Source organism: Dryobates pubescens, chromosome 15, assembly GCF_014839835.1.
Source record: "Dryobates pubescens isolate bDryPub1 chromosome 15, bDryPub1.pri, whole genome shotgun sequence".
NCBI lineage: Eukaryota > Metazoa > Chordata > Aves > Piciformes > Picidae > Dryobates > Dryobates pubescens.
The window spans coordinates 18473977-18486524 of NC_071626.1; the positions used below are offsets into that span (position 1 = coordinate 18473977).

Here is a 12548-nt window from a genome sequence, read left to right on the forward strand (position 1 = left end):
TCAGGTTCTCGTGCTGCTGCCCACAGCTTGGCACTCTTAACTACAAAAGGTCAGGACCTCTGTTATATTGGAGGCGGTCCATAGTGTTGAAGTCCTACATACGGCCACAGCAGCTGCTGCAGCAGAGTCCAGGAGTCTCCAGTTCCTACAGGTGCTGCATCTGCTGGTCTTTGAAGAGACAGCCCAGTGAGGAAGCTTGTGAGAGCAGCAAGCAGTACCAGGATGGAGACAGAGAACCAGAAAGTTTTGTTGGCGTTGGAAAAGGAAGTCTTGAAGTGGGACACCCAGGATGCCATTAACTTGCACCTGCACAGAAGCGGTCAGATTGGTTCAGTTTGGCTTCCAAGCCCCCTTCCCCACCCCTTGCCAAGCAAGCATCCAGTCCCTTAACTATCAAGAGTGACAAGGTTGTTACTGGAGCAGGAGCATTGTACAGTGGTGGCTGGTTCTGGGGTTAAAATACAGACTTCAGTGGGCAAGCTCTTGCTAAGCTGTTTGGGTGACTGAGCCAAGGTGGAAGCCCAGCCCTGTACCACACAGTTTCTGAACGTTTCACAACAGCTGCTTTGCAGGTCAGCAGCTCTTGCATGTACAAACCAGGGGAAGTGTTTGCCCCAGGTTTTGTTGTTTCCTAGGGCTTTGGTGCCTTCCTTGAGGTTAGGGGAAGCCCTGCCCTCACTGACTGTCCCAGACCTCCTGTGCTGTTTGGTACATCTATCTTTTATCATCAGGTAATAGAGTTTACATCTGCTCTTGCTGCCTTCTCAGTGTTACACACTAGCACAACTGTCTCTCTTGCTCAGGAATCCCCCAGTGGCTATTCATAGGGAATAGACATTTTCTCTGCACAAGCAGCAGACCTCCTTCTGTAGAAGGTGCTTCTAAGAGAAGCAGTCTCACTGAGGGGAGGTGCTTGGAGAAGTTGGCTGGAGTAGTCCAGAGCAAATTCAGTGTGATTCTGTAAGTCTGGATGGCTAACTGTGTGCGAGTGTGTGCCAAAGCTGCTGCCTCCAAACCTCATCTATTAGCCTAGCTACAGCAGCTTGTCACAGAGACACCACAAGAGGTGAGATCCCAGCAGAAAGCTGCTCTTTACCTCATGATTCAGGATTACTGGTGAGTCCCTGGTGAGGTGAGTCTGGCCTTTGAGATCACCCATTTCCAGCTGGCTTAGTAAGTGGGCAGTAACAGCCAACCCAAAGCTACAGCTTTGCTTCCTCCCAAAGAGGAAGAGGAACCTAACCACTGTTTAACCTCACAACGATGTGAGGATACTTACACTTCCTCCAGGTTCCATTTAGATGACTTTCTTTTGTCAGAGACACTTTCCTCCTTGGATGGTTCTTCCTGTACCTCTGCAGGTGATTCTGACTGCTCAGTTCTGTAAGAAAGCACCAACAGGTCCATCAAGCACTCAAGCTGACAGAGCTCCCAAGAGCTTCACTTCAAAGCCCTGCCCAGGTGGTGTACAGTTGAGAGCTCATTAAAGACAACCCCACCCACCCTGCACACCCCTCAGAGAGGGCTGCCAGCGACCTTACTTTGTTTCAGGGTGCTCCTCTTCATACTCTGCCCAGGAGTAGGTGCTCATGAAGCGCTGCAGGGAGGGACGCTTCTCACTTTGCTTTGCTCCTAGTCGCCCCCTGTCACATTTTCAACGAAACCTGACTTAACATTTCCCCATCAGATACACAGCATGAACTGAGAAATTCTGCAGCAGCCTGCCCCTGGCAGCAGGCCTTCAACAAGTAAGTTTCCAAGTCAGTTGACTGGAATTAGAAAAGGTTAATTTACCCTTTTTTCGGATAAACCCTCAGACCCTTCAATGCCAGCTGCCTGCTTTTCATAGTCCAGTTCTAATGCAAGACAGGCAAAGGAATTACAAACCCCACACGTGCTGTAACATTTAGTGACAAAGGCTCCTTTACCTCCTGAGGCATGTGGAAGTGAGGTGGAAGATGAGGGCAGACTGAGACTGGAGATTAGGAACAAATTCTTTCTAGTGAGGCAGGTGAGACCTGGAACAGGTTGCCCAGGGAGGTTGTGGATGCCCCCTCCCTGGGGGTGTTCAAGGCCAGGTTGGATGAGGCCCTGAGCAACCTGGGCTAGTGGAAGGTGTCCCTGCCCATGGCAGGGGGTTAGAACTGGGTTATTTTTAAGGTGCCTTCCAACCTAAACCATTCTGTGAGCAAATGTTATTTCTTACACATCAAGATGCTCCCATAAGCTGCTGAATACAGAGAGTTTGAGCTGAAAATTCAACCCTACACAAAACCAAGGCCAAGTAACTTTACCAGCTGCTGGATCTCCTGTGGAACTTCTCGCTGTGTTCGCCTCCATCGGGCTCACGGAGCTGGGCCTAGGGGAGAAGTTTGACACACTGCACTGCCATTGTCATGCTTCAGCTGAGCCAGTTTTGAGGAGAGAAAGCCAGTTTTGGGGAGTCAAGTCCCACCTGGGACCCCTCACTTACCAGCTGCAACCCAATGCCTGCACTTGCCACACTCCTGGGCAATGCTGCAATGCTAACTCTTCGTAGGGATGCTGGTGGCTGTACAAAGAAGAGGCATTACCAACTCTTATCAAGGAATGATTGCATTACTCTCTGGTCACATAAAATACTTCTACTTTTATACAAACTATAGAAGAAGAGTGACACACTACAGAATCAGATCAGAAGCACAGCCCAAACCATATTCTTTAAAGCTGTGCCTTTCCATACCATTTGATTTTCCCCTCCAAGGATCTGAGGTGAGGCTGGCTGCACAGCTCCCACCCAGATACCCAAACTCAATGTGTCTGAACTGCCCCAGTGGTGCTTACAGGAATTCCTACAGTCACCTTGAACTGCTCCCATCTATTTTTCCCCTCTTTCCATGGCTTTTTCTGTAACCCCAATGAGAAGGCTGGGGAGGGACTATTTAGAAGGGGTTGTGGTGACAGGATGAGGGGCAATGGCTTGAAACAGGAGCAGGGCAGATTTAGGTTAGGCATAAGGAGGATATTCTTCACAATGAGAGTGCTGAAATACTGGAAAGGGCTGCCCAGGGATGTGGTTGAAGGCCCCATCCCTGCAGAACTTCAAAATCAGACCTGATATGGCCTGATCTACTTGGAGGTGTCCCTGCTGACTGCAGGGCAGTTGGACAAGGTGACCTATGAGGGTCCTTTCCAACCCCATGCAGTCTATGTGCCACACATGATCAGTACTTCTTAACCACTGCTGACAACATGGTCATTACAGGTTCTGTGAACACTCTGTCTCCCAAGTGGGAGCACATGCAGTTCCCCTAAGGTGGTGGTGGGAGGTAGGGGTGAAGGAAAACTGTATCCTCATGCTTGATGACAGCAGCCCCTCTCTGACACAGAAAAACACATGTAGCAGAGCACCCAGCACAGGACAAAGCAAAGCCCTTAGAGACTTGACATTTGGTGTTAGTCTGCAAGGGGTATTACCTTAAAATTAAAAGGATTTGATAGCTTTTTATTTGTAGCTTCATCTGTGAAGAGATCAGAAAGGGTCACAGCAATGCAGTAAGCTTCATTTGAAACCAAAGGTCTGACTTGTGGCAGTACTGGTTCAAGCAAAGAGGGTATCAAGGGACTCTCCAAAAGCAGGACTAAGATTCCTATTGCACTAGGTAAGTTGATAGCATTCACACATTACACATCCTCTACAAGCACCATCTCCTATTGCTACCAATAAATGCATTCTTCTATTACTGAGGCATGTCCTGTTACAGGACAATCTTCAGCAGTCAGGAAGGAACAGACTGTGATGCAGAAGGCTCCTGCAAGGCTTTTACCAGTCTGCATGGCTGCTGCTTCTGGTTTTAACCACATGCTCTCTTTTTCAGAAGAATTTCATGCCTCTCTGACCAAGCCACAAGAGTACAGCACCATCTGAAAAACCTCACCACACTGTCTGCTTAGAGGGGGAAATTCAGGGCCCCTGTACTCAGGGAGTCCATAATTCTTCTTTAGAAAAGAGCAGGAAACATCTACAGAGAGCAGTCAAAACTCAGCTACCTAGAAACAGCATCCAGGAGTGCTCCAGTGTGAGTGAGCACCCAAAGTTAACTGCTCACAAGGAAGAAGATTATCACTACCACTTTCTGAAGTCCAGCACACTGCTGCATGCTGGCAGCTGCCCTCTTGCAGCAGGAATCACAATTGTTGGCACACAAAACTGCTTTCAGGGATTGCTTTCTAATGATGCCAGGAAAATGCTATTTTTGCAAACCCCCCCCCTTATTTTTAGGCAAGGAGATACAGCAGTCATAGAAGCCCTCAGGCAGGGAAGGGTGTGCCTGGTGGCTGTAGTTACCTCGATCTCCATGAGCAGTGAAAGATCTCTCATTGTGGAGCAGGACCTGTTTGAGCTCCTCGAGCTCGGCATGCTCCTTGGCGTACATGCGCTTCAGGTTCTCCACGTGCTGGATCATGACTTCCACAGCCTTGCTGACTCTGCTTTCCTAACACAGCAGGTGTGACACCAGTAGTGAGGGAACTGCATCATGTTTAGAGTTTGACTCCCCCTCCAGCCCAGCCCCTTAACCATCTGCTTTCCTTTCACTGTGGTGCAAGATCCTCTCACCTCTGTCCACCCTCCTGGGGTTACAGCCTGCCTCCCACCACAGGCCTGGCTCACACAGGTCTCATTTCTTCAGTCATTGCTCTTCTGCTAAGATGTGTTAGTCAGTTTTCTGAACCCTTGCAACTCCTCCTCATCTCTTTTTTGCTCTACAGTCCCAGCTGCCACCATGCCTTTGCAAGCACTGCCAGGGCCTGCATTCAGGCTATGGCATGACACAGAGGTACACAACATTTGAGCAGGCCTCTGGAAGTGTTTGTAAGTTTAGTTTAATAAGGCACAGAATTCCCATGAGAGCATCAAGACTTGGTACCACATTGCATTCTTGTGCTCTCTGCTGCACATATCCCCCTCTGATGCCAAGTTTTCCCCCTGTATTGGTGTTTGGAGTTCTCCTGTTTGCAATCAGGACCATGTATCTTCTTGTGTGGTTTATGCACAATGGCAGTGCAATGCAGCTGCTCTGGCAGTGCCTGGATTCCTCATAACAACACAGTGCTGGGGGAAGAGGAAGCCAGGACTAAGCTGTGCTGGTCAGTCTGCATTACCCCCAAGAGATTCCCAACTGTAATTCTGGAATCAGAAGCCTAGCAAACAGGTGCTGCTGTCCCTTTACATCTAGAGGCTTTTAGCTGTGTACAGAACATTGACATGGCAACAGTTACCTGGTTAATAGCTCCCAGCATCTCTGCTCTGCTGGCAACTCGGGCTGCATACTGGCTAAGGAACTGCAAGCTCTTCTGCAGCTTCTTAATTATCTCCTGTGCTTGGTTATCTTCTTCACACAAAGAAGCTAAAGCCTAAAAGCATAATGGTAAGAAACCCCATGTGGGCCACCAGTAAAAAAGAGTGAACACAATTGATGACGCTGAGGAGTTGTGCTCAGGCCCAAGCAGTCACAGCATCCTACACCCTCCATCAGTGTAACTTGGATACAGACCTCAAGTGGGCAGAGACTTCATCTTGCCTGGCAAAAAATCAGCTGAAGACATGGTCTTGCCCAGCATCTGTTTGACAGAAAATTCCACCCACCCCAAGCACACAATACACTTGGCTGAAAGCTAACCCTCAGGGCAAAGTCTCTCAGATTTCAAATGCACCACTTCAGAACTTCATTCAGATTTGCTTTAAAGTAGTACACATTCTAAGGAAAAAAAGAGACACTTTCACAGCCCTTCCAGCAGCCCTGGCCACCACCAGCCTCTACCCACCCTGTACCCTCCCCAGCCGCCCTGGCCACCACCAGCCTCTACGCCCCCCCAGCAGCCCTGGCCAGCACCAACCTCTAACATCTTCAGAGCATTTGTGATCTCCTTTTTCAGGTTTTCCTCAGCCAAGTCTCGGGACCTTTCTTCGAGCCTTACTCTCTTGTCCAAGGTAAACAAGTCACATTTAAAACCTAAAGACAACCTCAGAAACTCTGCCTGTTGTGGGAGAGGAAAAGGTTTCAGAACAATGCAAGTGATGCAGCAGCTTTAGAAGCAGGTGTGGACATGACATTTAGGACTACAGCCCCATGGACAGACACAGAACAGCATGCAAGCATGGGCCCCCTGCCCATCAGTAGTGATGGGGGCAATCATCTGCAGGCAGAACAGGTGAGGTCTCCTGGCAGCAGGCAGTGTGCCACCTCTCTCTTGATAGAATTGTCTTAAGTGGGCACATTTTGGCTGGGAGGAGGTCACAGCTGTGCTCCTTCACACTTGCAAGGAAACATTTCAGTAGTGAGAAATCTTTTGTTCAGCTTTACAGATTTCTGCCTCTTCCCATCTCACAGCCTCAGAATTCCAATAGGGCTTGGAAAGCAATTTCAGAAGCCAGCTGAGAGAAACAAAGGCAGCTTAAGCTACTCAGCAGCATTCTCACTACACAGGACAAGATATGAATCAGGGCTCACCTAAGAGCAGGACAAGATACTGGGGCTCACCTACAAGATCTTTCTGTTGTCAGAGATACTTAGATACAAGCAGTTCAGACTTACCTCCACTTCCTTCTCGTTAGGGGAGTCACTGTAGGATAACAAACAGCAAACATGTAACATCCTGCAGCTTTAAATTCATCCCTGCAGGTGAACACTGGAAGTCAAAACACTTACAGCTCATTTGGCTTTGTTTTATCTCCTTTAATACCACCTGCAAGGTGTGAGCTCCCTGAGAAGAGAGGAGAAAGTTCTCAGACAAAAGTGGAACAGCAGCCCTCCCAAAGCAGCTTCTCAAAGGCTTTTCAGCTCCAACAGAAAGCAGTGCTCAAGACTGCCAGTGTTAAGCTCCTGTCAGTCAAACCTGAGTACTTCAGAGTCTCTTAGGCTTAGAGTGTCACTAAGAGCCCAGCACTGTAAAAAGCCCCACAAGTCAGTTCTTTAGTTGACTTCAGCTAGACAATGAGTACAGGAATGGTTAGTGATAGGTTTAGGATGTTAAATGACTTACTGTGGCATAGCTTTTAATGAGCTTCTAGGGCAAAGAGGGAGGTGACCAGAAGAGTGGGGATGCCTAAGCGTGGTTCAATAGAAACATCCTGCTCATCTCTATTGCCCCAAGCTCTTGCTAAGACAGAGGATGCTGCTTTAGAGGTATTTGGGAAGGGCAGACACATCAGAACTGTTTCAACAATCCCAAATGAATGTGCTGCCCGAGGAGGTGGTGGAGTCACCATCACTGGAGGTGCTCAGGAGGAGACTTGATAGGGTGCTTGGTTGCATGGTTTAGTTGATTAGGTGGTGCTGGATGATAGGTTGGACACGATGATCTTGAAGGTCTCTTCCAACCTGGTTTATTCTATTCTAAATCCTCTGAAATTGCAGAGAAGTTTCCCCCCTTTTCTAAAGGAGGATGGAACTGGATAGATCAGTATCTACTGAAATCAGAGCAGCAGGGTTTACATCACAGAATGTGAGGGCTTGGAAGGGACCTCGAAAAATCATCCAGTCCAACCCCCTTGCCACAGCAGCATCACCTAGGGCAGGTCACACAGGAACACATCCAGGTGGGTCTGCAATGTCTCCAGGGAAGGAGACTCCACAACCTCTCTGGGCAGCCTGCTGCAGGGCTCTGGCACCCTCACAGGGAAAAACGCTCTCCTTCTGGTCATTGGGAACATCCTCTGCTCCAGCTTGCACCCATTGCCCCTTGTCCTGTCATTGGACATCCCTGAGCAGAGCCTGGCTCCATCCTCCTGACACTGCCCTTCACATCTTGATCAACATGAGTGAGGTCACCCCTCAGGCTCCTGTGCTGCAAGCTCAAGAGCCCCAGCTCCCTCAGCCTTTCCTCAGCAGGGAGATGTTCCACTGCCTTCAGCATCTTTGTGGCTCTGTGCTGGACTCTCTCAAGCAGTTCCCTGAGGTCCTTCTTGAGCTGAGGAGCCCAGAATTGTACACAGTATTGCAGATGTGGCCTCAGCAGGGCAGAGTCAAAGGGGAGCAGAACCTCTCTGGACCTACTCACCACACCCCTTCTAATCCCCCCCAGGATGCCTTTGTCCTTCTTGGCCACAAGGGCACATTGCTGGCTCATGGTCACATTTGCCTTCTCTCCACTACTAACCCATTTTGGTTGCTACTTGCAGCTACTATTCCTCAAACCAAAACTCTCTCATAATAATTGGTGTGGGGCAGGCATCAATCTGCAGCTATTGATACAGTTTTTGACCCAGAGGGCCAAGTCCTGCACTCCAGTGACTGACACAAGTGTGTGAGAAAACAACTCTTACCTTTCCTGCTGGGGACCAGAGCTGCTGCTTCCTTGCTCTGCTCTTCAGCACTTTTCTTTTCTTGGTCCACTTCCTACAGACATGTCAGAGAATAGGTAAAGCAGGGGAGGAGCCACACCACCTGCCTGCAAGAGGCCTGTACCCTCCTGCAGGATTTCTTCTGTCACTGCTCAGGCAAACCAGTTGTGCTTCACTGGCTGAAGGACTCTTACCAGGTCTTGCTTTAAAGCATTTTGAGAAGCAGGTTTGTGTTCTTCTGTGACAGAGCAGAATTCCTCCTTCTTGGGCAGATTTGCTCCTGGAAGAAACATTTCCAAAACCAAATGTAACAATAAGATAGAGCAAGTCCCCAACACCCAGGGGGACAGCCAGTGGGCCTTGGACACAGTCCCCCACAACATCCTTCTGAGCTGGAAATGTGTGGATTGGATGGGTGGACTGCCCAGTGGATAAGGAATTGGTTGGAGGATCACATCCAGAGGGCACAGGTCAACAGCTCGATGTCCAGATGGAGACAGGTGACAAGTGGTGTCCCTCAGGGGTCTGTTCAAGGTCTTCATCAAGGATATCAACAATGAGATTGAGACACCCTCAGCAAGTTCTCAGACTATACCGAGCTGAGTGGTGGGGGATGGCATCCCGAGAGACCTCGACAGGCTGGAGAGGTATGCTGGGGAAACTCCCATGAGGTTCAACAAGGCAAAGTGCAAGATCCTGTACCTGGGTCAGGGCAATCCTAGATCTCAATCCAGGCTGGGGGATGATGAGATTGAGAGCAGCCCTGCAGAAAAGCACTTGGGGGTGCTGCTGGATGAGAGACAGCTACAAGCACTTGATGTTCAGAAGACCAATGGCAGCCTGGGCTGCATCAAAAGCAATATGGCCAGCAGATGGAGAGAGGTGATTCTGCCTCTCCACTCTACTGAGGCCTCACCTGCAGTGCTATGTCCAGTTCTAGTGCCCTCCACACAGGAAGGACATGGACCTGATGGAGAGGGTCCAGAGGAGGGCCATGAAGTTGACTGGGGGGGCTGGAACACCTCTCCTATGGAAACAGGCTGAAAGAATTAGGGCTGTTCAGCCTGGAGAAAAGGTCTCTCCTCAGCCTCCTCTTCCTTAAACTAACCAGTCCCAGCTCCCTCAGCCTTCATCAGACTCACTCTCTGGGCCCTCCACCAGCTTAGCTGCTCCTCTTTGCACCCCCTCCAGCCCCTTTATGTCCTTCTTGTCTCAAGGTGCCTAAAACAGAACACATTGGTGAGGCCACACCTCGAGGACTGCTAAGGACTGGGGGACAATCCCCTCCCTACTCCAGGCTGGTCACACCATTGCTGGTACTTCTGTCCCTGCTGATTTCTGCAGCAGCCCTCTGTAATCTGACCTGTCAGACTCCCAAGCACCTTTAGAAGACAGGGGTCAGGTATCAGCAAAAAGCACAAGAGGAGAGGCATCAGGGTCTCTGCTCTAATACTAGAAACCCTTCCTATGCAGAGCTGTACAAAGGGCAGCAGGCTCTTCAGGTTTTACAGCTGTCTGGAACTCTGCTTTGCATATTGTTGCCTCATTGCCAAAGGCACCTAGACAACAGGAAAATCAGCAGCAGAAGCAAATGAGCTTCTAATAGTCTTTACAAGGGGATTGAATTAGACTTCAGGAAGATAGCACTAAAGAAACAAAATCAAAGATGAAACAGTGACAAAAGTCTTCTATTGAGGTAAAAGTTAAAGACTGGTTGCAAGCAGGGATGCACACATCCTGTGCTGCTTATTCAGATGTGCTTCTCTAAAAGTACAGTGAAGACACTGGGCACAGTTACTCCAGGTTTGGCTTGCTTTTAGTGTTTAAGTGAAAGAAGCACCATCAGAGCTGGTAAGAATAACTCCTGTGGATGTTTATGGCTATAGCAAAAGACAGAGCCATGCAGAAAACGAGCCTGGTGGATTAGAAGAGGTGTAGTTAGTACAAGAGAGGTTTTCCTCCCCATCTGCTCATCCTGGTGAGGCCACATCTACAATACTCTGTCCAATTCTGGGCCACTCCCTTCAGGAAGGACCTTCAAAGAGTCCAGCACAGAGCCACAGAAATGCTGAAGGCAGTGGAACATCTCCCTGCTGAGGAAAGGCTGAGGGAGCTGGGGCTCTTGAGCTTGGAGCAGAGCAGCCTGAGGGGTAACCTCATTCATGTTGATCAAGATGTGCAGGGCAGTGTGGGGAGGATGGAGCCAGGCTCTGCTCAGGGATGTCCAGTGATAGGAGAAGGGGCAATGGGTGCAAGCTGGAGCAGAGGAGGTTCCATGGGAACAAAAGGAGAGAGTTTTTCCCTGTGAGGCTGCCAGAGCCCTGGAGCAGGCTGCCCAGAGAGGTTGTGGAGTCTCCTTCTCTGGGGACATTGCAAACCCACCTGGATGTGTTCCTGTGTGACCTGCCCTAGGTGATGCTGCTGTGGCAGGGGGGTTGGACTGGAGGATTTTTCAAGGTCCCTTCCAACCCCTAACATTCTCTGGTTTTGTGAACAGGCCTCAGTGTCTCACCACCCTCACTGGCAAGAATTTCTTCCTGATCTCCAGTCTCAATCTGCCCTCCTCAAGCTTTAATCCATTCCCTCTTGTCCTGTCACCACAAGCCCTTGTCAAAAGTCCCCTCCTAGCTTTCTTGTAGGCCCCCTTCATGTACTGGAAGGCTGCCAGAGCCTTCTCTTCTCCAGCTGAACAGCCCCAACCCTTGCAGCCTGTCCCCATAAGGAAGGTTCCCCAGCTCTCTAATCATCAATGCATGAGTATCACTGGGCTGCAGATATCACAGTACCTGAGAGAGGAGCAGCTGGATCCTTATCCTTGTTGTCCTCCATGGCTGCAGCAGCTAGCACATCATCAGCTTTTCCATCTGAGCACTTGAGTGATTTTCCCTCTGTAGCAAGAGTGCCTAGAATAATATCAGGAGACAGAAGACAGAGCTCTCAGTTCAGTGACTGCAAAGATTTGAGTCTATTTCCATCTTTTACCAAGGACTTCAGTGCAAAAAGATCCCACATCTATGCCCCTAATTAAGGGCTCACCTGTTACTGCTGCAGTGTTTTCCAAAGAGGGTGTAAGAACTTCTTGTGGTGAAGTTAAGTGATCACTGTCAAAACAGAATTCTGTCAGAACTCATCTGTGTTACACAGTCTTCATAAAAGCTTTTAAAAGCTTCCACAAGACCTGACCTGGATGGGATGAGGGTGGCTGGTAGCCTTGGCTCTTCACAGTCAATCTTAACAGAAAGAGAAGAGTTAGTATCAGGGAGTGTTGCTATGGGAGTAGAAAATGTCTGTGTCCAAGTTTCAAGTAGTTGTCCCAGCTGTGCCCAGGTTCTCTCAGGAGTGAAGACCTCGATGGTAAGTGCACTGCATGCAGACTGCCCTGCTGCTAAGGCCATCCTTACACAGTGTGTGGGCTAGCATTTTGCCATCATTTGGAGTGCTAACTAGGATTCTACACAAGTCTTATCTCAGGAACATCATCCTTAGAGGTGTATTTTTGTTCCTGCCCTCATGCTTTGCTTCTAACGCACAAGTGTACAGGTTAGCATACCACTGCTCTATCTTAACGCTGTGCATCATGATATATCCCTTTGCAAGGTCTTGGCCTCAAACCCTCTGAGATGCACTGCACAGAGCTTCACTCTGCTGCAGCTCAGACTCATTCAGGTAAATGAAAGCACTGCTATTAACAGCTCCACTGAGAAGATGATTAGAATGCAGAAAACTAGCATGGTGTGTTACAGCTTTTAGTGCCTGCCTTTGAATGACACAAGACTTCAGGATTATGTGTAACAATTCCCTAGCCATCTGAGAAGGCTTCAGCCCTCCTCCTTTCTATGCAAACAGCTCAGAGGAATTCAGCAGCTGAATGCTGATAAGTTGCTTTGCTCTTGTTCCTTTAGCCACTCCAGTGTGGTTCCAGACCAGAGTTATCACATCACAGACAAAACCAACATCCTCTTCAGCTTTTTAATATGGCAAGGGAGACACTGAACAGGAAAGCAGCCCTCTTCCTCACTCACCCTGGTTAACATCAGCTTGCTTATTCAACTGAGACTGGCTTCTCTTCGTGGGTGAAAAACACAGGGAGAAACAGAATTATAAAGGGCTATGTCAATAATTGCTTGTGGTGAACTGCTGAAGAGGAAAAAAAACCCAAACCAACCAAAACCCCTCCCAAGTAAACAAACAAGAGAGGACAAAAGAAAGAAAAACCAAACCAGAA

The 12548-nt window shown here is 49.0% G+C and overlaps 1 protein-coding gene across 1 annotated transcript in view; it reads right to left on the bottom strand.

Moving 5' to 3' along the window:
- Positions 1 to 20: 20 nt before the first annotated feature.
- Positions 21 to 12548, bottom strand: part of IRAG2 (inositol 1,4,5-triphosphate receptor associated 2) — a 41922-nt gene continuing 29394 nt past the window's right edge. The window contains exons 24-39 of the mRNA XM_054167606.1: positions 11507 to 11553; positions 11360 to 11424; positions 11110 to 11226; positions 8518 to 8600; positions 8306 to 8378; positions 6690 to 6744; positions 6576 to 6603; positions 5878 to 6018; positions 5260 to 5394; positions 4328 to 4475; positions 3457 to 3500; positions 2474 to 2551; positions 2295 to 2359; positions 1542 to 1643; positions 1280 to 1381; positions 21 to 306 (exon numbers count right to left, since the gene is read on the bottom strand). Coding sequence (XP_054023581.1) covers positions 63 to 306; positions 1280 to 1381; positions 1542 to 1643; positions 2295 to 2359; positions 2474 to 2551; positions 3457 to 3500; positions 4328 to 4475; positions 5260 to 5394; positions 5878 to 6018; positions 6576 to 6603; positions 6690 to 6744; positions 8306 to 8378; positions 8518 to 8600; positions 11110 to 11226; positions 11360 to 11424; positions 11507 to 11553 — 1527 coding nt within the window. The 3' untranslated portion in view covers positions 21 to 62. The remainder of the gene's footprint in view (positions 307 to 1279; positions 1382 to 1541; positions 1644 to 2294; positions 2360 to 2473; positions 2552 to 3456; positions 3501 to 4327; positions 4476 to 5259; positions 5395 to 5877; positions 6019 to 6575; positions 6604 to 6689; positions 6745 to 8305; positions 8379 to 8517; positions 8601 to 11109; positions 11227 to 11359; positions 11425 to 11506; positions 11554 to 12548) is intronic.